The sequence below is a fragment of the Gymnoscopelus braueri genome (assembly GCF_963280865.1).
Source record: "Gymnoscopelus braueri genome assembly, chromosome: 4".
In the NCBI taxonomy this organism is placed as follows: Eukaryota; Metazoa; Chordata; class Actinopteri; order Myctophiformes; family Myctophidae; genus Gymnoscopelus; species Gymnoscopelus braueri.
This window is the reverse complement of record NC_137605.1, coordinates 33,653,069-33,680,976: the sequence shown is the minus strand read 5'-3', so window position 1 is coordinate 33,680,976 and position 27,908 is coordinate 33,653,069. Positions and strand designations below refer to the sequence as shown.

The window sequence follows — 27,908 nt, the reverse complement described above, 5'->3', positions numbered from 1 at the left end:
CCCTCAGACCGCGCACATAAACAAACCCGCGTTACAACTTCACATTTGCAGCAGGCATCATCATTGACACACACACGCACACAAGGGATCGGACGCAACACACTCCTTGTACTCAAAGGAGTTTATTCTACTTTACTTTAGACTAAGAAAGAAGGAAATGAGGAAAAAAAGCTAAACTTTTTGCCGATTTTCATCTTGTAGCCTATCTTTCCAATATTACATATTTTTTTCCTTTATTATCTTTTTTTTATTTAATTTTTTATCTTTGGTGATTATTCTGGATATACACAGGATACTCTATACGAGGTTATTGCCATATGTAAAGACGGAACCTCTACAGCAAACAAGTAAGTAAATGGCTATGACATCTCCGAATGAATGACTTTACGTGATATTCTATAGATTAGATTATAGAGATGAGATGACCACACAGGACAGAACAAAATACGATAAAATGCAATATGTTCGTAAATAGCCTACTTGATATATTTTGACATTTGATTTCGACGCTGTCTGTAGCTACTCTCAAACTTTCTGCGAGAAACCTGTTGATATGGCAATGCTTTGCTCGGCAGCACGGCAGTCCTATTGCCTGTAGTGTAGAGACCATAGGAATAGGATGAGTGCGCGCACGGTGTCGCCGGGGGCAGATGGAGCTGAATTTGAATTCAATTTACTCGGGGAAGGTATCATATTCTTTCCGGTTGTCATGGAAATGGGATGCCTCTCTCTCACTCGCAATGAATAGTGGACACACAGACGCACTAATGGTCTAAGTCGAAATTAACCTACATTCAGATAAGAACTGAGAGCTGAGCCATGAAACCCCTTTTTTTTATTTCATTTGACTTATCTCAAATCAGCTTTTGTCTCACTCCACATATTTTGTTCTATTTATTTATTACTGCGGCATGGTATCAATAGTTCATAATTAAGAGATCCACACGTGTGTGTGTGTGTGTGTGTGTGTGTGTGTGTGTGTGTGTGTGTGTGTGTGTGTGTGTGTGTGTGTGTGTGTGTGTGTGTGTGTGTGTGTGTGTGTGTGCGCGTGTGTGCGCGCGCGCCCTTTTCTTTCATAAATTCATTTTTTATTTTTAAACGGCTAGCAAATAGCATTATAGTCACAGTAAGTCACTGCAATTAGCTACAAAGAATGTGTCTGCCAACTTGTGCCAAACTATCTTTTTTTCCCCCTCATTGCCTGGCGTGAAGCAGGTATGAGGATTATACCTAAAAGGTGACTGTTGTTTTCCAAACAGTCCACATTGCCAAAGGCTCAATGCATGGAGTGTGAGTTGTCTCCCGACTGGTGGCCAACCAACCGTCAGTCAGCACTGCAGTCAAACTGTCTTCAGTCAAACTGTCTTCAGTCAAACTGTCTTCAGTCAAACTGTCTTCTTCTCTAAGTAGGCTACGCACTACGCAGCCATCAGAGGAAAAACACCCGTGTCCATTGACCATAATAAACCCACATTAATAGGCTATCTCTCTGTGAAATCCTTGTTGTGCCTGCTCTAAATGTTGTCCGTTTCCGCCATCATACACATGCATTCCATACTTTGCACTTCATGATCACACTCACCCGTTGAAACCGATATATTATAACTCTATGGTTGAAACAAACGCAAACATATACGTTTAGCCTACTTTCATGCTTTTATTTCATCTCTTTTCGCCTGTTCTGTTTCTCCCTTTTCTTTATTTTTGTTCTTTCTTTCTCCCTTTTCTATATTTTTGTTCTTTCTTTCTCCCTTTTCTTTCACATGTAGCAACGCGCACGCGCGCGCAAACACACACACACACACACACACACACACACACACACACACACACACACACACACACACACACACACACATGCGCGTGCACACCTGACAGTCTGGCTCTCTGAGCTAATTTACTGTACTTGTATATTTCTCCAGCCTCCTTTATCTCTCCTCTTTTCTCTCTCTGTTTGCTGGAAGCCTCGCCGCTGTCTGGCTTATTGGCGCGGGGGGCTACCGGGGGCTACCGGCGCTCCAGGCCGCGTGCTTTCCAGCTCTTGTGCCGTTCTCTTGGTTACCGGTGCAGGCGGCCCCAGTAGGCTATAGCTACTCACCCGTCGCCTGGGTGGAAAGAGGGGGTGGTGGAGGAGAAAGAGCACATATAGAAAACTTCATAGGACGTCTCAACTTTAGTGGAAGAGGAATCCCACGTATAGGCCTCCTATGTGTAATTTATTTGCGTGGGCGTTAGAATTACGCATAAGATTCAACCTGACGCGTACGATTCACCCTGGTCCAGGGTGAGGTTGTGAAAAGTGCATTTCTTATTCAGTCTAGATCAGGGGTCTTCAACAGTGGATCCGGGACCCCTATGGGGTCCTCAGAGTTACTACAGGGGGGCCTCCAAATCTTTGTGCGATAGGATTTCTTTTTTTTACATTAACCACTTGAACCCTAGCATTCCTATTTTGAGGAGAACTTTAGCCAAAAATAGCAGATCTACAAGCTCACAATGCCTCCTGGCTCCTGCTGCAAGGTGTTGTGAGCTTGTAGTTCGGCTATTTTTGGCAAAGAGGTTTGGTGTTGAGGGAAAAAAGAGAAGACCAACTAAAAAAAAAAGTTAAATCTGTGACACAATTTTATACAATATGTATAGGGGGTCCCCGCTTCATCTCTCTCTCAGCTAGGGGGTCCTTGTTCTGAAGAACGTTGAAGACCTCTGGTCTAGAGAGATGTTAGATAAAAGAAATGCATTATGTATCAATTTGTTAAATTGTTACAGATATGTGTAGGCTAGTCTGGGAACAGCGTACAAGTGAAAGGTAGAGCGGTCTTCAGACAGAGTCAGGAGCAGAAGCACTGCATCTGGGGGAGAGTTGTGTGGCAGAGAGGGGGCGCTCGGGGCCTTGAAATGTGCTTGGTGCTGCTGCGCTCCAGTGCAGTGAGTGAGAGAGAGAGTGAGACACAGTTGGGAGCGCAGGGCGCACGGAGGAGGCTTCTGCTGTTTCAGGTCCGACTTTCAAGCCAGGAGTTCTCTTGGATGAACCCTGATCAGGCGAATACGGTGGTAATCAGAGGCAAGCTATTGCTGTTATCTGACACGGATATATATTGTAAATACCCGGCCACTCACCTTTAGGGAGTATTTTTGTGAACTACATAAGTAGCCTATAACCTAATAGACTTATATAGCCTATGTACCGTTATTGTTTGATTGTATTTGCCCACAGCGGTGCAAGGATTAAAAACAGGATAATGTAAAAAAGGAAAAAAAAATAAGGGGAAAAAAAGAAATCTGCATGAAAGTAGCTTTATCAAAATTGTGATTCTTTAACTTTTTCGCATGCCTCCATTGTGAAATAACTAGGCTATATAATTTTGTGTAGGTATTCAAGTGTAATAGGACATTTGTAGATTTTTCTTCTGTTTTTGTCCTTCTTTTTTGCCATGACTTTGTGATTTATAGCCTATTCTGATTGCGTTCTTGGCACATTCCTTAAATTTTGCGCACAAGTCCACATAGCCTATATGTGCCATCATTTTTTTGTCTCTCTCCATCTGATTATCTCACTTAGACTACTGGACCAGATTTACTTTTTTTTACTTCTTTCTTCTTTCTTCCCCCCCCCCTTTTTTTTTTACAATTCCACGCTAATATTTCAAACGCTTATTTTTACTGGCGACTCGAGCCATATGTTGGCTGTAACCCAGGTGTCTCTATTCCAGACCCTGGTTCGGAAGAGCGCGCTCAGCCGAGCTCAGAGCACCGGCGACAGGACATCAGTTCCTCCGCTGCTCTCACCGACTCCTTTCAGCACCACCAGCCTTTCCCCATCCGTAGCCACAACAGCACCTCTCCTCCACCTCCGGGTGTCTCTGGGTGTCTCCTCTCCACCTCTCCACCTCTGGCACCCCTGGGTGTCTCTGGGACACCCAGCACCATTCAGCGCGAAGCTTTCTCACCAGGTAAAAAGACAGGTCTCTCGGTCCCGAGCCATTCCGTCCACACCGTCACTGAGTTGATGCTTTTTAACCCGTTCAATCCGGGAAACACATCTGTGTAAGCACTTTTAAACCATTATTTTATACTTTGGCTATTCAAAAATAAGCAGATATACAAGCTCATAGCGCTGCACCGAGTGCCGCACTATGAGCTTGTAGATCTGCTATTTTGGAAAAAATCTTGAAAAGTTGTGCAAATCTTTGAATATTTTTTTTTCAAGCAAATATTTTTTTACTCAAATATTCACTTCTGGGGGGTCCTCCCTGGAACAAAATATTTTGTGATGGGGGGTCCGCGGCCAAATACATATAATGTTGACATGAAAAAATTAAAAGGCATTTGTAGAATTGGCCTCAGGTCTTATCCTGAGTGTTCATAGTTCTACAAAAATTGGTTACTCTCACTCTCACTGTCTCTCAGAATTACATTAATAGGCCTATACTCAGCATCTTTTAGTCTACCATCCCCTCATCCGATGTGATATTTTCTGGTTTGCTGTAAATTTGCGCGAAAATAAATCAACAAGGCCTAAATTAAAAAAGGTTGGTGTGGTTACAGAAAAATACATAAAAAATTGACTAAAAGGAAACGATTTAATTTAGGATATTTAGCCTACATTGCGTTGTACCCCATCACGCTAAAATTAGCCTATATAAATTAATTGAAAATGAACATGCTGGTGATCTTTTGTGAGAGTGCGCGCGTGCGTGTGTATGCGTGTGTCGGCAGCCAGGCGCAGACCGAGTTGACATTTCAATCAGCAGATAAACTGACAGAATTCTGAGGCCAGCCGCATAGGCCACAATGTGCAGAGGGAGAAATCAAATAAGTCATAGATATCGATCCTCCTAATGACTCAACAAGGTTAAATGTCTTTAAAAAAACCTGTGAGACAAAATAAGTCAAATTAAGAGTGTAGGGATTTTCTTTTCTTTTTACTTTTTTTCGTCTAGACTGGAACCTGTGGAATAATTGCCCAAAGAAGGTCTTTATTATGGACCCATTATGTTTTTTACTTCTTTAATTTGACTATGTTCCAAACGGTATTTGGCAGACATTGCCCTAGGCTTAGGCCAATAGGCTACATACTTTAAAATAACTATTTTAACTTGTATGACTCTCCCCTTGTTCTCAACCTGTGTAGCTAAGTGTGTGTGTGTGTGTGTGTGTGTGTGTGTGTGTGTGTGTGTGTGTGTGTGTGTGTGTGTGTGTGTGTGTGTGTGTGTGTGTGTGTGTGTGTGCGCGCGCGCGCGTGCGTGCATGCGTGTGTGTGTGTGTGTGATTGGCCTGTGAATAGAAGGACAGTATTAATTCCCATATGAGAAGCCATGACATTTTGACAGTATCATCAAATGACGAAAACAAAAGGAAATGTGTTTCTGTATTTATGTTTTGTTTGTTAGATCTATGGCATTCTGACAATGAACAAGCGCGCTCAGTTATTGGAACAGCTGCAGTTTGTCCAGTTGAAATGTACACCACGAGGTTAGAGACCGTTTCATTACACCGCACTACCTATTTTGTCTAACTCTTGAGTTGATTGTCTTCACTGCTCACACAATTCAACACGCACACGCACGCACGCAACTTGCATGCGAAACAAAAGGAAATTGAGGTGGTCTCATGGTGGTGCTGGAATTTAAAAATACTGAAACAATTGGTCCCAAGTGTGTGTGTGTGTGTGTGTGTGTGTGTGTGTGTGTGTGTGTGTGTGTGTGTGTGTGTGTGTGTGTGTGAGTGTGTGTGTGTGTGGGGGGGGGTGTGTGGGGGGGGGGGGGGGGTGGGTGGCTGGATGTTTGTTTGTGTGGGCGTAGGCCTATATGTTTGAAGAGGTGCATGTTGTGGTGTGAATGCATGCAGTAAAAGCAGTAAAAAAAAAGTTAAAAGGTGAACGGTGAAAATATTTTGTGTTGAAAATCACAGGTTACAGAATGAGATGGGGGGGCACGTTATTGTCAGAAGGGTATGACTGTCATAAGAAATTGTGTGTGTGTGTGTGTGTGTGTGTGTGTGTGTGTGTGTGTGTGTGTGTGTGTGTGTGTGTGTGTGTGTGTGTGTGTGTGTGTGTGTGTGTGTGTGTGTGTGTGTGTGTGTGTGTGTGTGTGTGTGTGTGTGTGTCTTGTCAAGTCAGATTCAGCAAAGGCTTTCTTTCTTCACATGACACACACACCTATCCGGCTCTCTCTTATTTGATGCGTGAGTTTTTCCCCTTGATTTAATTCCGTAATGGTTTCTTTATAGCCTTACCTGCATCATCTGCACTGAGCGCTGGCCTGGAAGTCACTATGGCTCTGCCTCTGCCTTATCAAACTAGTTACGTAATATACAATCCACCTGCGTATGCGTGTGTGCGCGTGCAAGTGTGCGCGCGTGCAAGTGTGTGTGGGTGTGTGTAATCAGTCATGAGTGCCAGCGCACCCACGCGGTGTGTGATGTTTGCTCATGGGTCTTGAGCAGGGAACTGTCAACAGAGCGCTGCTCCCATTGACGCCCAACGCGCCGCTCTGCGCTAATCGCTCCATTCCCCTCGCGTCATATTTATCTAGTCAAATTGATACGGGACATATCAATCCTGCATGCATCCCTGCCTTTGTTCCGTTCCGCGCCTGCATGGATTATAACAAGTACTTTTATCCAAACTGATGCCACGCGGCGAATTAGCCTAAACTATTTTTGTGAAAAATAATAAATAAAATAGTTGCAGCCTACTAGGCTGCTTAATTCCGTTTCTGCTTAATTTTGAAATATTCCATTGATAATAACACTAACAATAGGCCTATAGTTTCCAATAGCTACCACCTTTTCATGCTGCGGGTAAACAAATAAATAAATGTCCTTGAGAAAAATAAAATCTAGTGACTAATGTAAGAAGTCAGCTGAATGACACATTCATTAGAGCAGCGTTTTAACCACAATCAAATCATACCTGAAGGGCACCCTGTTGGCTGTGCGTGTGTATGGGCTACAATACAACAGAGAATGATTCAAACCATTCATTAAATCGGGACAACATTTTTTTTTTGATGTTCATTCATGTGCGTCATGGTTTCTGTGTTCTTATCTTGTGGGCCACCAAGTGGGTTATGTGAAGACAAAGGGACAGGGGGGTCTGGAACTTTAGATGGGCGAGCAGGAGGGCGCGCGACTCGTGTCAAAACCTACGTGGTGTCAACGTCATCGAGGTTTTCTTTTTTTTCTTCTACAAGTGACCAGCTCAGCTCTCCAACCCACGTGGAAAACACACACATGCAGGCGCGCCTGTTTTTTTTTTTGTGCGATAGACCACAGTGAAAGAGCACCACAGAGTGAAAGAGCACGAGATTAGGCTAAAGAAAGAGAGTCTTGCTGTCAATCTTGTGTCAAGAGATGCAGGCCTGTCTCTGTCTCTGTAAAAACATCACCCTTCGTTCAGTTCTTCTCACCTCTTACTGGCCTAGCTACGAACAGGCCTATTGCAAAACGCCTCCAGCTCTACCCTGCGATATTGTGAGTCATTGTCAACATATTCTCCTCATTAAGTGTATTTTAAATATATTCATATTTTTAAAAAGGCCTATATTAATCAGCACATGATATCTGACTAACACAATTACAACTTAAAGAAAAAGGAATTTCATGATATTCTGCCTGTGGGCCAGACATATGGTGGACATAGAATGACAAAGATTGGAGGCAAGGAACAGAAGCAGCTAGGGGATGTCATCACACTCTAGACTGCAGTGGCTTAGTGTGTGTGTGTGTGTGTGTGTGTGTGTGTGTGTGTGTGTGTGTGTGTGTGTGTGTGTGTGTGTGTGTGTGCGCGCGCATGCCTGCGTAGTCATTTTACAGAGCTGTGTTGAAGGGTCCAGCATCACCATGGGGCTCCATTATTATTTAATGTCACCTCATCTGCTTTGCTATCATCAGACTAACTTGGCTAAACACAGAACAGATGCACTTGTGTGCACACACACACACACGCACACGCACACGCACACGCACACGCACACGCACACGCGTTTCCATATAGAGTAGATGGGCTGGTTCTTGCTTTGGTCGCTTTGCCTCAGAATTGTGCATTGATGAACTATGCAGCTTCTTATAACTGATTCTGAACAATATATGGGAAGTGGTTGAGTGTGCATTTTTGTAATCATGTGAAACATTTGAATCTTAGATAGATCTTAGATTCGATAGATAATAGTTTATTATGATATATGGCTATATAAATATACTATATATATATATACAATATATATATATATATATATATATATATATATATATATATATATATATATATATATATATATATATATATATATATATGTGTGTGTGTGTGTGTGTGTGTGTGTGTGTGTGTGTGTGTGTGTGTGTGTGTGTGTGTGTGTGTGTGTGTGTGTGTGTGTGTGTGCGTGCGTGCGTGCGTGCGTGCGTGCGTGTGTGTGCCATACATGCACGCATGCTTGAATGCATGCATATATAATGTTTAGTGTTTGAATAAACAAGTGTAGGAGTTTTGAAGCAGGAAACCTATTGAAAAGCAGTGGAAATATTTGTTCATAGCATTTCACATTTCATGCTGGTTGAACACAGAAGGGTACGTTCAGAAGGACAACACACCCACAATGTTACCAAACCTCTCACACCTCAATAAGTGACAACTGTCTGTTCCAATAGAGCAACATATTAATTTATATCCAAACCCAATTCTTATTCACGTGCTTATAAGGGCAATCTATGCCTCAAAGTCCTGACTTTGTGTTTAAATAAATAAACCATCATTTAATGCAACACTCCATTTTTCCTCACTGATTGACTAATGACTAATCTAGTTGTCTATACTAACACCCCCCTAATTAAATCTTTAGTTTAGTGCATTTGAATAGTATTAACGTGCATGTCAGTGTACAGTACATGCAGGGCACTGTCCTTCACTGCAACTGACCTGGATGTGTGTGTGTGTGTGTGTGTGTGTGTGTGTGTGTGTGTGTGTGTGTGTGTGTGTGTGTGTGTGTGTGTGTGTGTGTGTGTGTGTGTGTGTGTGTGTGTGTGTGTGTGTGTGTTATGTCTCCCTGGCAGACATGCCCTGTGTGCAGGCTCAGTACGGGCCCGCCCCGCCAGGCTCAGCCTACTCTGGCCAGTCCTTCAGCTACCAGGGAGAGAGCTACAGCTCAGACCTCTGCATGAGCCCCGACTACACCAAGCTGGACCTGGGCGGGGGTGAGATCTCTGCGGCGGCCGCCACCACCTCCCTCCCCAGCTTCAATGTGTTTGTGGAGGGGAGCTACGAGCCCAAGTCCTCCTGCCTCTACCAGATGCCCTCACACAGGCCCACCATCAAGAAGGAGGAGGAGAGCTACCCCACCGCCCCTCCGCTGGAGGCCATGTCCACGTCCATGTACTTTAAACAGTCGCCCCCCTCCACCCCCACCACCCCCTCCCTGCCGCCCCAGCCCGGCACCCCGTTCCTGTGGGAGGACCCCCCACACTCCCTGGCCCCTCCGTCACACAGCCACTCCTTGGGCTCCGGCCTGGATACGGGTCCCATCAAGCCTCCCCGCTTCCCACACTTCTACCAGCACTCCCCGCCCCACAGCGGTGGCTACGAGGGGCTCGGAGGTGGACTGGTTCGTGCCTCCTCCATATCCTCGTCCTCGCCGTCCCCCCACCCTCACTGCCCGCCCCTGGAGCAGCACATGTACCAGCTGCACCGCGGAGCCGGGGGCAGCAGCCTGGCCTTCCGCTCGCTGGCTCTCGGGCCCTGCGCCCCCCTGTTAGGGGACGGCCTGCCCTCGCCACCCCCGCGTGGTCCCCCGGGAGAGGGCGCCTGTGCAGTGTGTGGAGACAACGCCGCCTGCCAGCACTACGGCGTACGGACCTGTGAGGGCTGCAAGGGCTTTTTCAAGGTAAAGTTTAAACCTTCGTCGTCTCGCCGCCTTTGTTGTCATTAATCTAAATCACCATTGCTAACCTTTGAGGTTAGCAATGGTTCCCCCCCCCCCCACACACACACACACACATACGTACATACACAGTGGTTGCACACTCGTAGACATTTAAATTTGGGCACAGTCATTTCGATATTGTTGTCCACAAATACAATTTATTATGCTATAATTGACTGGTTTCCCTCTTCTCTCCCTGTCATTGAAGAGTGTTCACTGTAAAGGCATTGCAGTAAGCACAAAGCACCTGCAATGATTCCCCCTTAACTGAGATGAAAAGCGTGTTTATACATGTTTTATGTATGTGTGTGTGGAGGTGTGTGTGTGTGTGTGTGTGTGTGTGTGTGTGTGTGTGTGTGTGTGTGTGTGTGTGTGTGTGTGTGTGTGTGTGTGTGTGTGTGTGTGTGTGTGTGTGTGTGTGTGTGTGTGTGTGTGTGTGTGCGCGTGCATGCGCGTGTTTTTTTACAAGTGTTTGTGTTGCGTGACAACTGAGAGTGATAGAAATACATATCCTCTCCGAGACAGCCAGGGAAAAGTGCCTGCTACGCTTGATACTCAACCACACAGAAATAAAAGTGTGGTAAGAAGGCAGTGCAATTGGAATGCTCCCTGAAATCAAAGTTTCCTTTGAGTCTGTTTGTGGTCTAACAATGGCCACTTTGGCCACAATTTAGTACAATATGGGCCTATATGAGTCAGTTTGAAATTCCGCCTGGTGCATTTTGACTGTTGTCTCACATTCTATATCGGCCCACATGTGCACTCGTGTGCACACACACACACACACACACACACACACACACACACACACACACACACACACACACACACACACACACACACACACACACACACACACACACACACACACACACACACACACACACACACACACACCTACACCATAATACATCACCACCATGAGCCAGATTTTAGTCAAACAGATCTTTCACTTTCCATGCCATAAAATGACATGTACTTTATTATGCCATATATTTTCAAGACACTCAACAATTTCCCCTAGCATCTGCAGATAATTTAGTGCTTAATAACCTATATTAACCAGCAAGTCAAATTCAACTCTGATTCAGTCACAATGGAGTTGAACAATGCAATTTTAGTTTTATCCCTTCATACATCCAGTAACATTATTTCTTTAGGGGTAGCCACACAGTAAAATACTCAGTGCTCATTTAACTCTGAGAGTGTGAAAACATGTGGGTCCATTTGGATACCGACTCTGAGAGTTCAATTAACAACTGAGGATTTTGTTAAGCAATGCATTTGGTTGTATAAGAGAGAAAGAGAGAAATTAAGGGGCAGAGCGGACAAGGGTGCAAACATTGAGATAATTGAATAATGCCTCTGGTAGGTGGAAATGAATTATCCCTCTTTCCAATTAGTTTCACAATTTGTTTTTATTTAGTAATTAATGAAAGCAGTGTCTGGTGGCAGGACGCTGCAGGCTGTAGGAACGCGCACACACGCACGCACGCACACGCGCACACACACACACACACACACACACACACACACACACACACACACACACACACACACACACACACACACACACACACACACACACACACACACACACACACACACACACACACACACACACACAGACACACACACACACACACACACACACACACACAGCCTGTCAAACCTCACCACGTCTCCTTCATGCACACACAGAGTGAAACCAACCAGATGCACACCCACAGTCATCCTCATTCCTTTTCATTTTCAAAAATATTATTTTTGAGCACAGTGTCTATTAATCTGTTGGTTTTATATCCTCTTAAATACATTGAATTATAAATGGTATAGTTAGTGTTTGGGAATCTATTGGAGGCCTATTGTTATTTCATTAGTACAATTTTAAACACAGTTTCACTTTGCATTAATGTTACCTTTGAACAAAATAGTCATCACTCTGTGAGGGTTTTTTACCCAATGAAAAGGGTGACTTAAATGTCCTGTAAATATATTAACTTGCATTCACTAGGTTTTAATAGCACAGAGAATATTTAAATTACAGTGGCAATATATTAAAAGCTATAATATTATTGTGACAAAAGCTATACTTTTAATTCAATCAACATTTTTTTCAAAAACAGCTAAACCAATCTACAATCCCACAATGTGATGAGATGCGACATGTTGAAAACTTGTAGATTTTCGCTTTTTTGAAACACAGTTTCACAATAAAGTATAACATAATTACATTGTTTTAAAAGCTGCTGCAACTTGTACAGAAGATATGATATTCAATTTATCTAGTGAAGTAATGTACATATGTACAGACACAGATGCGCGCGCGCGCACACGCACACGCGCGCGCACACACACACGCGCGCGCAGCGCGCGCGCGCGCGCACACACACACGCACGCGCGCGCACGCACGCACGCACGCACGCACGCACGCACACACACACACACACACACACACACACACACACACACACACACACACACACACACACACACACACACACACACACACACACACACACACACACACACACACACACACACACACACACACACACACACACACACACACAATAATGAAATAAGAGTCACAAGCAGAAAAATAAATAATTTCTACCATATAACGCCCCAGCACATTTAATTAGAGATGGACAGCGGTGAAGAGGTAGTCATAGGCTACTGCGTGTAGAGAGAGAGAGAGAGAGAGAGGGAGAGACGGGGCAGTGTTTAAAGATCAGAGGGGAGGAGGCAGAGGGGGATGAGGGAGGGAGTGGGGGAGGGCCATCCCTGAAGGCTTTTAATTTAAGCCAGAGCTATTAGCACATGTTACATGTCATGAATCTGTCACTGCATGCCTGTGCGTGCGTGTCTGCGTGCGTGCGTGCATGTGAGTGTGTCCCTGTGTATGTGTGTGTGGTATGTACGTGCACCCTTCAGTGCCCATGTTTAAATGCTGATCAAATGCTGATCAGTCCATCACCACATTCTGAGTGTCAACATGTAATCTTTTGATCCTGACAATCTTTGGGTTTTGAAATCTAGTTCTTAAATCTTGATGACGAATATGAATTTCCTCAGAGATTTCTGTTGCTCATCACAAATTAATATTTAGGTGATTGTAGATTTTGATCTCTATACAATTTGTATGGCTATTGGTCCTGTTGATTAAAAAAAATCTATTTAATGAATAAAAACAGGAATCAGATCAGTGAATACATCCATGCCACCATCTGAAAGCACACAAGCACACACAAACACGCATGCACAGTCGCACTCACACACGCACGCACGCACACACATCCTGTATTGTAGAACCTGAACTGAATAACCTTAAGTACATGACATAGAGATTTAATAAGCACATTGAGAACATCTGATCTACAAGTTTGTGCATTTGTGCGTGCGTGTCCCTGATAAGTATCAGAGACTAGTGAGTTATAGTAAGGGGATATTAAAAAAATCTTGGAATAAATTCCTTACCAAAAAAAATCTTCACCAATGTGTTTGTAAAGGTGTCTAGTAACACATCTCACAAAGACTGAAATGCAGTTTCCCTAGGAGAATTTGTGACAGCTCCTGAAAGTACCTGAATGTACCCACCATAACCTTATGCAGGGAAAAAATCTAAATTTAATTCTGTTTTAAGTAGCATGTGAGGGGTCAAACTAGGGTGTTTTTATGATTCTGAATCCATTGCAAGCATTAGTTTTGCACCAAAACCACTCCTTGGGCTAAAAACGGCCATAGCCATCCTTTTCTAGGTATACTTTTTGTGTAAAAAGCCCATTGAGATTGGGCTGTTTTTAGCCCAAGGAGTGGTTTTGGTGCAAAACAAATGCTTGCAATGGATTCAGAATCATAAAAACACCCTAGTTTGCCCCCTCACATGCTACTTAAAACAAAATTAAATTTAGATTTTTTCCCCCTGCATAAGGTTATGGTGGGTACCCCAACTTTCAGCAGCTGTCAAAAATTCCCCTAGGGAAACTGCATTTCAGTCTTTGTGAGATGTGTTACTAGACACTTTTACAAACAAGGAATTCATTCCAAGATTGGACATTTTTCTGCTAATATCCCCTGACTATTAGGTAGGTGGTACAGTTCATGTGTGTAATGTCTCTCCCGAGGGGCCAGTCATGTATTACAAACCAGCATCATGAGTGCCAAGCATTCACAGCGTTGTAGAGATGGAGGGAGACAGGTACCACCTCACTCGTGAGAGCTCAATTAATTAGAATCATCGATCATTCAAAACTAAGGCTTTTACAGGAACCAGCTTGATTATAGGCCCTGGGACCAGACCCCATGAGGAAATAATTCACCAGCTTATGAATGTCCAATTTTTTTTAGCCCTCCTACATAAATTTGTGTTCCATCAAATTAGCCTACGTTTTTGTAGACTAGATTTAAAATCCTAAACAAATCTATAAACAGATACATATCTGAAAGTGGTCAGAATTTCAGATATTTTTATTGAGCTTTTCCCTTTGGAAAAAACAAACACACAATTTCTTGGGCTAATATCTTGTTTCTTGACTTTATATTGGTCTTGTTATCCCATAAAATAAGATAATACAGGCAAGATGCAGCCGGTGTGCTGATCCAGGCAGCTGTCATATCAACACCATGTTTAATTTAGACTACTATACGCTTAAACGGATGTTTTTCTCCACAACCGGATTAGTTTTGGTAATGACCGTAAGTCCATACCTAACTTATCCTTGCACACACGGGTCATTGACCATTTAAGAGACGAGGGGGGAGACAGTCGCGGCGATCAAGGATGTCATGGCAACGCCTCTCATCCAGCGCGGGCCCCCATTACGCACCAGTTCCGCCCTCACGCCGGAGCATATTGAATAATTGGTGTGTTATTGGTCTCCCGGGGGAATGGGCATGGGTGGCGTGAGGGCTTCATAATTGGATTTATTTGTTTTGATGTGTTTTACGGGCGTTAAAGAGGGAAGACTGACACAGGGGTCGACAAACGGCAACCGTTTGTCCAGCCACACACACACACACACACACACACACACACACACACACACACACACACACACACACACACACACACACACACATTCATGGAGCAGCACCTGTTTTCGAGTGGTGCAAGCAGGCTTATTTCCGTTTGATTGATCCACGCGCATAAATTAGGCTATTTGACAGTAAAAACACAAACTAATTATGTAGTGGTATTTTCCCCATTCTTCTCTGACTAGCACCATGTCGTGTGCTATAGACCTAGGTTACACGACACTTTGTGCTTGGTGGTGCGCACGGGTCCAGACAGTGACGAGCACACGGGGTGAGACACATAACTCAATAGAACTACATAGGAGGCTACTGTACTCTCTGTTATTATTGTCTTCAATCCATGAGAGGGGCGCGTCGAGCCCCGCACGGCCCGTTTCTGATTTCATTTTAATAAGGTCAGTAATAATCGCACAAGCCAGCCGAGGAGAAAACCGCTCCCGCAGGGCCCATTGAAGAGCGCGATGCGCGAGGCCCCGGAGGTGCCACGAGCTGACCCGCAAGCTTCACAAACAATCTGATCACGCGGCTCTGTGGTCGCTGTCCCCCCTGTCTCGTGGGACCCGCCTCGGCACGCCACACGTTTTATCACCATTGTCAGATCTGTCACTAATAAAATTGTCCCTTCCTGCAGGCGAGGCATGTTGGGAAATTAATTTTATCTAATTATACTGATGTCACCGTCGCCTTTCAGCGCGTAATTAAAGTCTGACCTGCGAGGTACCGCTCTCATTGTTTGGAGGGGTAAAAAAAAAGAAAGAAATTGAATTAAACAAATCAACTGCATTTTGGTGGTTGATTGTGTCCCTCCACCAGTGAGTGTTCAGATGCTGATATTGTGTGTGTGTGTGTGTGTGTGTGTGTGTGTGTGTGTGTGTGTGTGTGTGCGTGTGCGTGTGCGTGCGTGTGCGTGTGCGTGCGCGCTTGCGTGTGCGTGTCTTCCCTCCACAGCGCACGGTTCAGAAAAACGCCAAGTACGTGTGTCTGGCCAGTAAGAACTGCCCCGTGGACAAGAGGAGACGGAACCGCTGTCAGTACTGTCGCTTCCAGAAGTGCCTCAGTGTCGGCATGGTGAAGGAAGGTAAGACAAAATACATCGTCTTCTCGTTAGTTTACTGTACTAGATGTACGCCTGCCTGGTGCCACTGCCAAACCCTAAAAGCCTAGATTTGACCCCAAAGTCTGCACGGTGCAGTGTTATCTCTAATCAGGATATAATAGACGGTAATAGTGTGGCCTATAGCACAGTCACAGTCATCCACTCAGCTCTCTATTGGCCCCATTAATGCAAGAATAATGGGAGGTCTCATCGCAGAGAGGGACTCCCCCCTCTCTTGACAGTAATATAACTACCTGCACCTTGACACGTTAAGCCTGTTCCTTATAGTTAAGCCAAGAGAGTCACTTAGGAGCCCATCCTGTTAAAAGAGTCTCTTAGTGACCCACTGTCCTTGTTTTTGAGTCCTGCACCTGTGTGCTGGCCAGCATCCTGACACACCTGACTGCTCTCAGATTTAGCTGTGATGTGTTCGTGGAACCAGCCTAGCGCCCACACTGGCAGCAGGCCCACCCAGCTCTTTCAGTCACCATTTCACAGAGGTTTCTCACCTACACAGTCTCAGACACTAGAGTATCAGGTGTATAGGCTATACAAAACACACGCTCACGCACACAGGCTTGCACACACGCACACACGCACGCATGCACACACACACACACGCACACGCACACGCACGCGCACGCACACACACACACACACACACACACACACACACACACACACACACACACACACACACACACACACACACACACAATCTACTTCACTCCACTGCCACCTGCTGGCTACTAATATGTAGGGATTGCATGAAATAGATATAAATTCATGGGAAAGTAAGTCCTGCGCACTCACTGCTTGAACCCTTACATTTCGATGTATAGAAAACAACAAAATATTTCGTTTGATCTCTGTCTCCGCTTCATCTGCTTCTGTCTCTCTGTGTGTCTTTCTCTGTCTGTCTCTTCAGTGGTGCGTACTGATAGCTTGAAGGGACGTCGGGGCCGGCTACCATCCAAACCAAAGAGCCCCCTGCAGACGGAACCATCGCCCCCCTCTCCGCCCTTAAGCGTGCTCTCTGCTCTGCTCAGAGCCTACTCCCACAGCACGCCCCGGGACCTTGACTACAGCCAGGTACTCCTCCCTTACCTACATTGACATGGAGGTATACAGTATATCGCTTTCGGGCGGAAACTTTGTAAGTCAATTACACTTGAGGAAATTGTAAAAAGAACCTGGGTTGGGTTCTCCAATGGATCCAATGTAGTTATTATTTAGTCACAAGCTCTTACTTTTCATTGGTTCAATATTTTTAAAACCCACAGACAGACTTAACCACTTTCACTTCCACTCTCAAAATGTTTCAAAATTAGCAAAAATAGCCAATCTTCAAGCTTGTAGTTCTGCTGTTTTGGCAAATTCTGCGTGACACTCTTGTATGACAAAGTAGAGCATTAATTTACGAAAAAACAAAACGTTTGAAGTATGGAGATGCAAGGTTTCTGCCCGACGATATACACATGCCTCAAGAACTAATGAAAAAGTATCCCATTCACACCTTCATCGGCTTCGTGAGGAACACGGTTGTATTCGGGAGGTATTTATCGCTCAACTCTCTGCCCTCATAGTTCAGTGCTGCCGACCCTCCCACTTCCTCCACGGACGCCCTGCACATCCAGCTCTTCTATAGGCTGCTCACGGCCTCCATGGAGACCACGCGATGCTGGGCCGACCGGCTGCCGGGATTCTCCGAGCTTCATCGTGACGACCAGAACCTGCTCATAGACTCCGCTTTCCTGGAGCTGTTTGTCCTGCGGTTGGCCCACAGGTGAGGGAGGGGCAGGGGGAGTAGAACTGCATGTAGATGAGAAATGAGAGGAGGATGCCTGGAATGAGAGAATTACAAACAAACCAGAGAGACAGTCTACATGCCCATAACTACACGAGACAGTCTACATACCTACAACTACATGGCAGTCTATTATATATCCCTTAACTACATGAGAAAGTCTACATATTGTACTTCTAATTCATCACCCTACTTACCTATAATAATTACATGAATCAGTCTACATACTAACTACATGAGACACTCTACATACTGTACCTATATAACTATAAGAGACAGTCTACATACCTACACTGTATAAATAGATGAGAAGCATCACGTTAGTTCCTGCAGGAGTCCTGTGCCCAAGCTGCCTGTAATCAGCTGTCAGTCTGCTGATTGAATAAGTGTTTGTAATCAGCCACGTTTTTCTACACACCAATCACAGCCCATTCTCATAACAAGGTGGTCCATTTATATATGGCTCCCTCCTACACTGGATCTCTGCTACTACAATGCTGCCTTACACTCTACTGCTATTGCTGCTGTTCCTGCTGCTGGCAAAGGTTTTCCTCCACCACCACAGCCTCCAGCTTTCTATTTCAGAGTCTTGCACGGCTCAAAAGTTAAAGGTGGTGTAAGAGATAAACAAATATATATTCCGATTATATTCTGATAATCATCATGGCCATAGAGTGTTTGTCCAGTAATCAGGTTCTCCCTGTTTCTCCAGTTCTTTAGCAAACAGAAAATACATTTACAGATTGGGATACCAATTTTATCCAGTCAGGAGAGAGAACCCCACAAAGATCATAATTTATCAGTTTCAATTTCATAGTGCTCCACCTCCAATTTTGTCTGCTCATTCTTTTGTTTCATCATTCCAATTTGACTTGTTTAAAGTACTGTATCCTGTATGAGTCTTTTCATCCGATGGGATACAATTGGTATCCCGTTACCTGATTTAGCATAGCACGCTGCTTGGCTAACTCAGGGAGCATTGTAAAAGCAGAGCCATCAACGCCAAGCATGGAACTGTATTCCATTTATATATATATATATATATATATATATATATATATATATATATATATATATATATAATCGCCTAAATTGATTAGTCGGATTAACCACATAACCCTGTATTATACTTTGTTGTACAATGCTGGTGTACATAAATAGCAATCTATAAGCTCACAATGTGTCAGATTGTTGATCTGCTATTCATCATAATCGAGGCAAAGGTTTGAAATAATCGTGATATTGATTTGAGGTCATATCGATCAGCCCTATTAAGTCAGAAGTGTAGCTACATGAAAAAGGTTACATAGGGTACCTATAACTAGATGTCAGTTTAAAAAACGTCTACAACTCTCTGTCATTACTTTTACTTGGCATCTAATTCATGTTAGTTCCATGTGCCTGGTGTAGCCGACGGCTGTTGTGTTGGTGCATCTCAATTTAGGAATTTAGCAGAATATCCAGAGTAGGAGGAGTGGATGTGAGTAATCGCCATATGAACCGAATAATGAATGGAGTCTGTAGCTATGACAGCAGCTACACCCACAGAGTTCCGCTGCTCTTGTCTGATATCTGACGCACAGAGAGCTCTGTGTGTGCTCTGCAGGCTAAAACTGTGCCAACATTGTGAACTGTGAATTGACAGGATCAATTCCATCTAAAAGCTAGTCAGCTGAGGAACTGAATAGAACTATTATGGACAAAAAAATTACATATTCAATTCAGCTGACTGAAATATAAATGGAATTGACTGAAACCTCATTGACCTCTTGTGTTCAGTGAGCACCCTGTGTGTGTGTGTGTGTGTGTGTGTGTGTGTGTGTGTGTGTGTGTGTGTGTGTGTGTGTGTGTGTGTGTGTGTGTGTGTGTGTGTGTGTGTGTGTGTGTGTGTGTGTGTGTGTGTGTGTGTGTGTGCGCGCGCGCCACTGGTGGATACCTGTGGTGCCATTATGGCTGCCCCAGCCTGTATTTGCCTCTGAATTGCCCCGGGTTACCGCTCTGCCCCTCCGAGGCATGTGGCTGGTTAAATTTATGGGACGGAGGGGGGTTGGGGTACATGCTCATCCTTTTGTGTGGGCCGTCGTCTGGGTCAGAAAACCAACACGGTCAGTCACACAAACACACTTGCCGGCACAAACACTCACATCCAACACAACCACACACTGGTGATGTAGGATCGCAACTCTTTCCTCCGGCCCCCATTGTAGAGCCAGGTGCATGGTGGGTAGGGGATAGGCGGTGGCATAGCACACCCAGCAGGAGGGCGCAACAGACAGGGACACTGACTCACTCTGAACTGAGGAATCTGAAATGTCTCCATCCAACTCACTCACACGCACGCATGTGTGTGCGCACACACACACACACACACACACACACACACACACACACACACACACACACACACACACACACACACACACACACTAACTACTCCTCTGCCCATCAGCTAAACTCCCACAAAAGAAAGAAATCACACACAAACACAGCACTGTCTTACTTTCTCCTCTTCCGTGAGAGTGTGGGATGTGATACACACACACACACACACACACACACACACACACACACACACACACACACACACACACACACACACACACACACACACACACACACACACACACACACACACACACACACAGCCTATCACAGTGCTGATGTGGCCTTGTGCTGACCCTCTGTTGAACCCACATGCCTTTTGCCCCCCCCACCACCACCATCCCCCCCCCCCCCCCCCCCCCCCCCCCCCGTGTGTGCAGCTGAGTACGTTTGTATCTGTGTGCTTGTTAGTGTGAGAGAGTGGAGTGCCGGATGCGTGTGTGTACCAAGTTATGTATGTCGAGTAAATTTGCTCCGCTCCTCTGGGAGCGGTGTTGTAGTTTGTGCTCCGTTACTAAACAGTTTCTGTGGTTATTGGTTGATTACCGTGGTGATGGTGTGTAGTCTAGGGGTGGGGAGTGGCAGATATCCAGCTGTGCGTGTGTGTGTGTGTGTGTGTGTGTGTGTGTGTGTGTGTGTGTGTGTGTGTGTGTGTGTGTGTGTGTGTGTGTGTGTGTGTGTGTGTGTGTGTGTGTGTGTGCGCGTGCGTGTGTGAGCAACAGTGGTTGCTAGTGGTCATCCTGGAAGCTCCTGGGTTTTAAGCTATGTAACCGTGAGAATGTAAAGCTGACAGACCTGACAGAGAACATGGGCGGTCAGTCGGTACCATGTACCGGACATGGATGAACAGAGTTTAAAAGTTTCAAAATGGACAGAGGTCTGCATTATGCTATCACTGTACCTTTGACTGGATTGCAGCCATTGCTGCATACTGGATGTTTTGCCATCTAGCTTCCACCTCTCTATCCTGCCACTACAACATTAGGCTGTGAAAAAGAGGGAGATTTTCTGGGTTATCGGCAATCGGCCTAACACCGCCCCCATACAACAGATTAATACAATAAAATAAAAGTAAAAGTAATACAATAAGTATGTAAAATTAGAATTACTTTTAATTAGACTTCATTGCATAAGTCACGATAAAAAAAATAAAAAAAACCAGCACAAAAGTCGTTGTTTTTACTCGTGTTTTTACATTGTGTGTGTGTGTACCTGCGTGTATCTGTTGATACTTGATAGCGGTTAGAATATGTCTGTATTGGGGTTTGCACCAAGCAGACTGAAATGTAGAAGTGTACCGTGGGAACGGTTTCAATCATTTTCACTTTTCAGCAGGAAACTTAGCAGAAATGGTTTGAGTGAGTGCATGTCGCTCGTCAGGCAGTGTGTCTAAAAGACTGTATTTGTGTATGATCGACTGAGCTGATTTTGTGTTTTTCTGTCTAGGTGTGTGTGTGTGTGTGTGTGTCTGTGTCTGTGTCTGTGTCTGTGTGTGTGTGTGTGTGTGTGTGTGTGTGTGTGTGTGTGTGTGTGTGTGTGTGTGTGTGTGTGTGTGTGTGTGTGTGTGTGTATGTGTGTGTGTGTGTGTGTGTGCGCGTGTGTGTGTGTGTGCGTGTGTGCTTGTGTACTTGTGTGCGCGCGCGCGCGTGTGTGTGTGTGTGTGTGTGTGTGTGTGTGTGTGTGTGTGTGTGTGTGTGTGTGTGCTGAGTGGGGGTGGAGTCCCTCTCTTAAACTATAATGAGGATAATTAGACACACACGGTATTTCATCTCCTTCTCATAACTGTTAAACCATCGGAGAGCAAATGTTTGTACAGGGTGTAATTTGAGGCTTGCCCCGTTTACCCCATTCATTCTCTCACTTTCTTTCCTTTCTTTCTTTTTTTTCTTTCTTTCTTTCTTTCTTTCTTTAACCAATGCCCACTGTTTCATTTTGATCAATTTTCTTTCCTTCTCTCTTCTCCAAACCTCCCTACCCTGTCCCTTCCTTTCCTCTCTCCTGTCCCCTGTCTCTCCCATGCTAAATGTGTTGATTCCCTGCGATACAATTTTTTTAAATGAAGGCATTTTAAGATATGGGAGGCTGTGCTCGAATGTAGCGCACTAATAGAGAACAGTCATTTATCCCACCCTCCCCCGATCCTGCGCTCACCCTGAGCCCTCTTGTGCTCTCTCTCTCTCTCTCTCTCTCTCTCTCTCTCTCTCTCTCTCTCTCTCTCTCTCTCTCTCTCTCTCTCTCTCTCTCTCTCTCTCTCTCTCTCTCTCTCTCTCTCTCCATACATCCCATCCTCTACATTGGCGCAATGGGACGGTGGTGTGTCGTGAGTAAATGATGGTTAAATACATCTGAGAAGGTTTTTCATATCCTCATTAAGGCTCTGTGTTTCCACTGCACACCACAAGCATGGGCACATTAAACCAACCATTCACCTAAACACACACACAGACACACACACACACACACACACACACACACACACACACACACACACACACACACACACACACACACACACACACACACACACACACACACACACACACACACACACACACACACACACACACACACAGACGCCAAGTATTCACACAGCAGCCCTCTGCCCTAACCCTTCACCCCACACAGCCACAAGGAAACGCAGGAATGTTTTAAAATGCTATAATTTGGAAAATACAACCTTAATCAGCTGCATGCCTGTGTTTGATGTGTTCGTTTGTGTGTGAGTGTGTGTGTGTGTGTGTGTGTGTGTGTGTGTGTGTGTGTGTGCGTGTGCGTGTGCGTGTATGTGTGTGTGTGTTGTGCGCGCCCCGTACGTGTGTGCACTTTGCAGCAACTGCCACTTTTTCTCATTGTAGTTATTGTAATTGTTTCCTTGCCCCGTGTCTTTGACCCTATTTACTGTACACCGGTGAAAGAGTGGCTTTTCAGCAGAACAGAACTCTATCTGAACGAAATAGTTGTTTCTTTTCAATCAGGCTTTGGATCCGGTGTGTTAAGATAGATTTGACATTTTGAAAAAGGAATTCCCCATGTTGTTATTGTACACTTATACACTTAATTATACTCGAGCCCTCCTTTTCCCTCTACACACCAAATATCTTCTCTGACAATAGCTGATCTACAAGCTCATAATGCACCGCGTTGTGAGCTTGTAGATCGGCTATCTTCACCGAATAGTCGCTCCAGAATTGGGATGCTAGGGTTCATGTGGTATATGTTGTGGAGGCTATACTTCCAGAAAAAGAGAAAAAATGAAAAACCCTGTGGGATAACAAGATGTACTGTATCTCTCTGTCGTTCTCCCAGGTCCATGCTGTCAGAAGACAAGCTGGTATTCTGCAATGGCTTGGTGCTGCACAGGTTCCAGTGCCTTCGTGGGTTTGGAGAGTGGCTGGACTCTATCCGGGACTTCTCGACCCATCTCCAGAGCCTAAACCTGGACGCCTCTGCCTTTGCTTGCCTGTCTGCCCTGGTGCTGCTTACAGGTAAATAAATGCACAGGACATCAAATCAAGGGTTCAAAAGAGAAGGAGTTAGTTTTTAATGAAATATATTTCTAAAGTGGAATGCAATGAATAAACAAAGGAAGGGCTTCCTTGCATAGAAAGGAATGAAGTATCTGTGTCATAAAAAAACAAAAACAAAACTGTAGTACCTCATCTTCAAAAGGTGGAACAAATATCACACATAACGAACAGGTACAAGGAAAAAACACATAATATAGGATTTATATGTATTTATACTTTTCTCACACACAGACATACACAGACTCATGCACATAGATAAAAGAATACAGACATCCATCCCCCCTCCCCCCTCCCCTTGCTCTCCTTTGTCCAGAGATTTGCCTTTTGCTCATTCAGTGGGACAGCGATCAGGTGGATGTGTCACACTTTGACGTCACGGATGCTCTCAAATGCACCCCGGTACACCTACGTGTTCACACACCTCCGCTGGCAATACGAACTCGATACCCTGAAGCACCTGCCGCACCTGTCACACACCTGCCCCTCTAATCAGTGTGCAAGTGTGAAAAACTTGGACGCACACACACTCGCACACGTGTGTGTGCCCAACTGTGCATGTGACGAGGCTAGAAAAAAGGCCCTTGGTATAGTACGGGAGTTTGGATGGCAGTAAAAACAGGCATATATTTAATTCCATGTGTGCCCAAGGTGAGAGGAGAAACTCCTTCAATTAGGTCCACTCATCTCTCTCATGAGGTCATTCTCACCTGCTCCAAATGTTACATTTGTAGTGGTTGCAATACCCCCCCCCCCCACCCCCCCAACACACAAATAGTCTCTTCACTTCAAGCCCTGTCCCCTCAGTCTCACTGCTCCACCCCCATCCTCTCTCTCTGGGGGAGCACTTAACTCTGTGCCTGATCGACCAGCTCACTGCGGAGCGGGGCTCCGGAATGGCGTTTGCGCTGCTCTCAGTGGCAATCCGCCACCTCGGCAAAGCACAGCGCGCACTGCCACCGCAGAGCCCGCTGGAGCTACCGGGGGCGATCGACCGCCTCAGAGTGGCCTGTGCAGAGAGGCGGGCCATCGATCCCCCTGTAGGAGCCCGCACGGAAAGAGAAAGAAAGGACGGGGCGAATGGAGAGGGAGGAGAGAGAGCGTGTGGCGTATGAGGGGGCTGAAAGTCAGGGTGAAAGGACGGCTGGAGTGACTCTGCAGCGCCAAACACAGAGCAAACAAAAGAGTCACATAAACAAACAATAAATAAGCCTCAGATAATGGATACTTCAAACTGAGTCCAGTCTTACAGCCTCCTTTCCCTGCAGAACATACAGTTTTGTAAGTGCGTGTATGTGTCCGCGCGCATGCGCGCGCGTGTGTGCGCGTGCGTTTATGTGTATGTGTATTGTGTGTACGCACATATACACAGCGACTGGACACCCTGTTCTCTGCAGAATGAGTTAGTGTCACATTAAGCCTGGTACAAGTGCCAGTGGAGTTGCTATGGGCAGCGGAGCATGTGTGTGTGTGTGTGTGTGTGTGTGTGTGTGTGTGTGTGTGTGTGTGTGTGTGTGTGTGTGTGTGTGTGTGTGTGTGTGTGTGTGTGTGTGTGTGTGTGTGTGTGTGTGCGTGCGTGTGCGTGTGCGTGCGTGCATGCGTGAGACTAATTTAATTTGGCTGCTCACATGGCCGAATAATCGGCTAATTGTTGAACACTTGTGTTTTTGTCAATGCCTTAGATGGCAGGCAGTATTTGTGTGCTTCTCTTCGTGCAAATGTTTATGTGCGCTGTGCGTACGTGCGTCTGGATGTGTGTGTGTGTGTGTGTGTGTGTGTGTGTGTGTGTGTGTGTGTGTGTGTGTGTGTGTGTGTGTGTGTGTGTGTGTTGTGTGTGTGTGTGTGTGTGTGTGTGTGTGTGTGTGTGTGTGTGTGTGTGTGTGTGTGTGCGTGCGTGTGCGTATGTGTACACAGTGTTCAGAGGACTTATTAAGTTAGAGAGTGTATTGATCTGCAGTGAGTGGGCCAGGTTAAGGCCTGTTAAGAACATGAGCGATACGGGCTAATGAGGTGCAATTCAGTATAAAACAAGATGTACCTAATGCTCTTTCAGCTGAATGAGCCCTGGTGCACGTGTGTGTGTCTGACGTATGGTTTTTAATGTCTCTCTTTGTCCGTCCACAGAGCAAGTCCCAGGCCTGAAGGACTCAAAGCGGGTAGAGGAGCTGCAGAATAAAGTGGTCTGTTGTCTGAGAGACCACTTGGGCTTTGGCCCCTCCTCTTCTTCCTCCAAGGCCACGCCTCCCCTGGGTCGCGTGCTGGGCGTTAAGGCGGAGCTTCGCTCTCAGAGGACCCAGGGCCTCCAACGAATCTTCTACCTGAAGCTGGAGGACCTGGTCCCACCCCCGCCTTTGATTGACAGGTTCCTGGACAATCTGCCCTACTGACATGTGGGCTGACTCCACTGACAAAATGCACATGTCCTGTTTTAAGCCTTGACCCCTGGAGCACGCATACACATCCAGCGGAGAGCCTGCCTCTCGCAGAGCAAGAGACAGAGAGAGCCAATCAAATGCTTTTCACTCAAAAGGGCAACCAATCAAGAGCGCTTTTCACTCAAAAGGGCAACCAATCAAAATGCTTTTTTCTCCCCCCCACATATGAAAGGCAATTACCCAAAATGCTTTACCACGTCTTATTTAATCCTCCTGTAATTCCTCGTGTGAGGAAAGGACGAGGAAGGTGAGGTGGACACCGGGAAAATTACATGAGACTTTTTATTGTCCTCTCTCAGGCTAGGTGGCAGCTCATCTGGATCAAAACAATTAGGAAAAAAAAGACCACCGCCGTGTACGAGCACAGTGTTCTGGCCTGTCTCGTCCAGCCATAGGATGTTGTTGGGGCACGGAGGGCAGGAGTGATGGATGCAGGCTCTGCGACAGAACGTTTTCAAATCTGACGATGTCCCAGGGAAACACGAGCTGCCACGTGGCTCCTAGTTCCTCCTGTGAGAAGAGAGGATGGGGATGTTTTGTTATTAAAATTCATCAGCACACTGCATGTGCGTATGTGAGCATAGATACCACAGTGGCATCTCCAGGACAGAACATCATAAGGAGGGGACACAGATCATTCATAAACATGTTGAAGTGGCCATGGCTCTTGTATCTAAGTGCAATTTCTTAAGTGCTATCTTATTAAAAAAGAAAAAAGGAACACACAGAGAAGGAACTATTTCATTTCAAACTCTAAATTATTTTAATACTAAGACACAACCTGTACTGTCAGCAGAGAGACTCTATGTGGCTCTAGAGAGCAATGGAGATACTGTGCACTAACGATTGATGACTGAGTCACCCAGACTTGAACTTGCTGTAGTATGTTTTCTTTTGGTCAATCTTTTTTTTATTTTATTAACTTGTTTTGAAATTAGAGGTTAAGTTGTATCATGGTGGAACGAACGCGAGCGAAAATTCGGCTTCTAAAGCACTTAACACCCCCGAGCGGGGAGAAAAGCACAGACACACACCCTACTGTACCTGCTCTCCGTTGGAGGGAAGGCAGCGAGACAAGAGGGTGCTCGACAGATAGCTGTATGGCCAGGGGTGAAACATTCCGCAGTCATGCTCTTTTTTTGTATTTGTTTCCATAGTGGAGGCCGTGTGAGCGTGTGGAGGACAATTGTTGCATACTGTCTAGGTGTGTATGCCTAGAGAAGCAGGATCATATGCATGGTGTGTTATTAAGCTGTTACAGAGCTGTCATAATGTCAAAGCAGCTCGACCTGTATTTGTGTCTCAGACCGTGGCTCTATGGGGATGTCCCCAGGCCTCCACCACCCACTCACACACTCACGGCAGCAGTTTGAAATATGAAAAAAAAAGAAGAAAAAAAAAAGATCTATAGATATAAATATAAATAAATATAAATATATATATATATATACAAAACTAATATTTTGAAGTGTTTTTAGCTTTTTCAAATATTGTGGTACGAGTTGTGCATTGTTTTTTGAAGAAGAGAAAAAAAAAAGAAAAAAAAAAGTTGCTGTTTTTTAAATGTCCCTCTTTGGTTTGAGTTTCCTGTTCGATTCTTTTTTTTTTCTTTCTTTCTTTTTCGGTTCACTGGAGTTTCTGTTCAGCACTTTGGAAATCATAAACTAGTTCTGATTATCCGGCCCCCGATGTGTCCAGCGTTTTTATGCTTG

At 45.1% G+C, this 27,908-nt stretch overlaps 1 protein-coding gene across 4 annotated transcripts; it reads left to right on the top strand.

Annotated features, from left to right (window-relative positions):
- Positions 1-27,874, top strand: nr4a3 (nuclear receptor subfamily 4, group A, member 3). 4 transcript variants are annotated; one of them, XM_080426626.1, is made up of 8 exons: positions 192-347; positions 3,711-3,950; positions 9,049-9,875; positions 15,901-16,030; positions 16,977-17,140; positions 17,635-17,834; positions 23,544-23,722; positions 25,886-27,874. In XM_080426626.1, exons 3-8 carry the CDS (start codon positions 9,051-9,053, stop codon positions 26,146-26,148), a joined length of 1,761 nt encoding a protein of 586 aa, XP_080282752.1. In that variant the 5' UTR covers positions 192-347; positions 3,711-3,950; positions 9,049-9,050; the 3' UTR covers positions 26,149-27,874. The 4 variants fall into 4 exon arrangements, with proteins under 4 accessions (XP_080282751.1, XP_080282752.1, XP_080282750.1 ...); XM_080426624.1 differs by lacking the exon at positions 192-347 and adding an exon at positions 2,873-3,061; XM_080426627.1 differs by lacking the exon at positions 192-347 and adding an exon at positions 5,391-5,472 and having other exon boundaries at positions 3,714-3,950.
- The last annotated feature ends 34 nt before the right edge of the window (positions 27,875-27,908 follow it).

What these genes read in the sequence shown, in the direction of transcription:
- nr4a3 (XM_080426624.1), top strand. Translation starts at nt 2,896, where the DNA reads ATGTGCTTGGTGCTGCTGCGCTCCAGTGCAGTGAGTGAGAGAGAGAGT. An exon ending in GCTGCAAGGGCTTTTTCAAG is followed by an intron (nt 9,876 to 15,900) that starts GTAAAGTTTAAA and finishes TTCCCTCCACAG; the next exon opens with CGCACGGTTCAGAAAAACGC. An exon ending in GTCCTGCGGTTGGCCCACAG is followed by an intron (nt 17,835 to 23,543) that starts GTGAGGGAGGGG and finishes TCGTTCTCCCAG; the next exon opens with GTCCATGCTGTCAGAAGACA.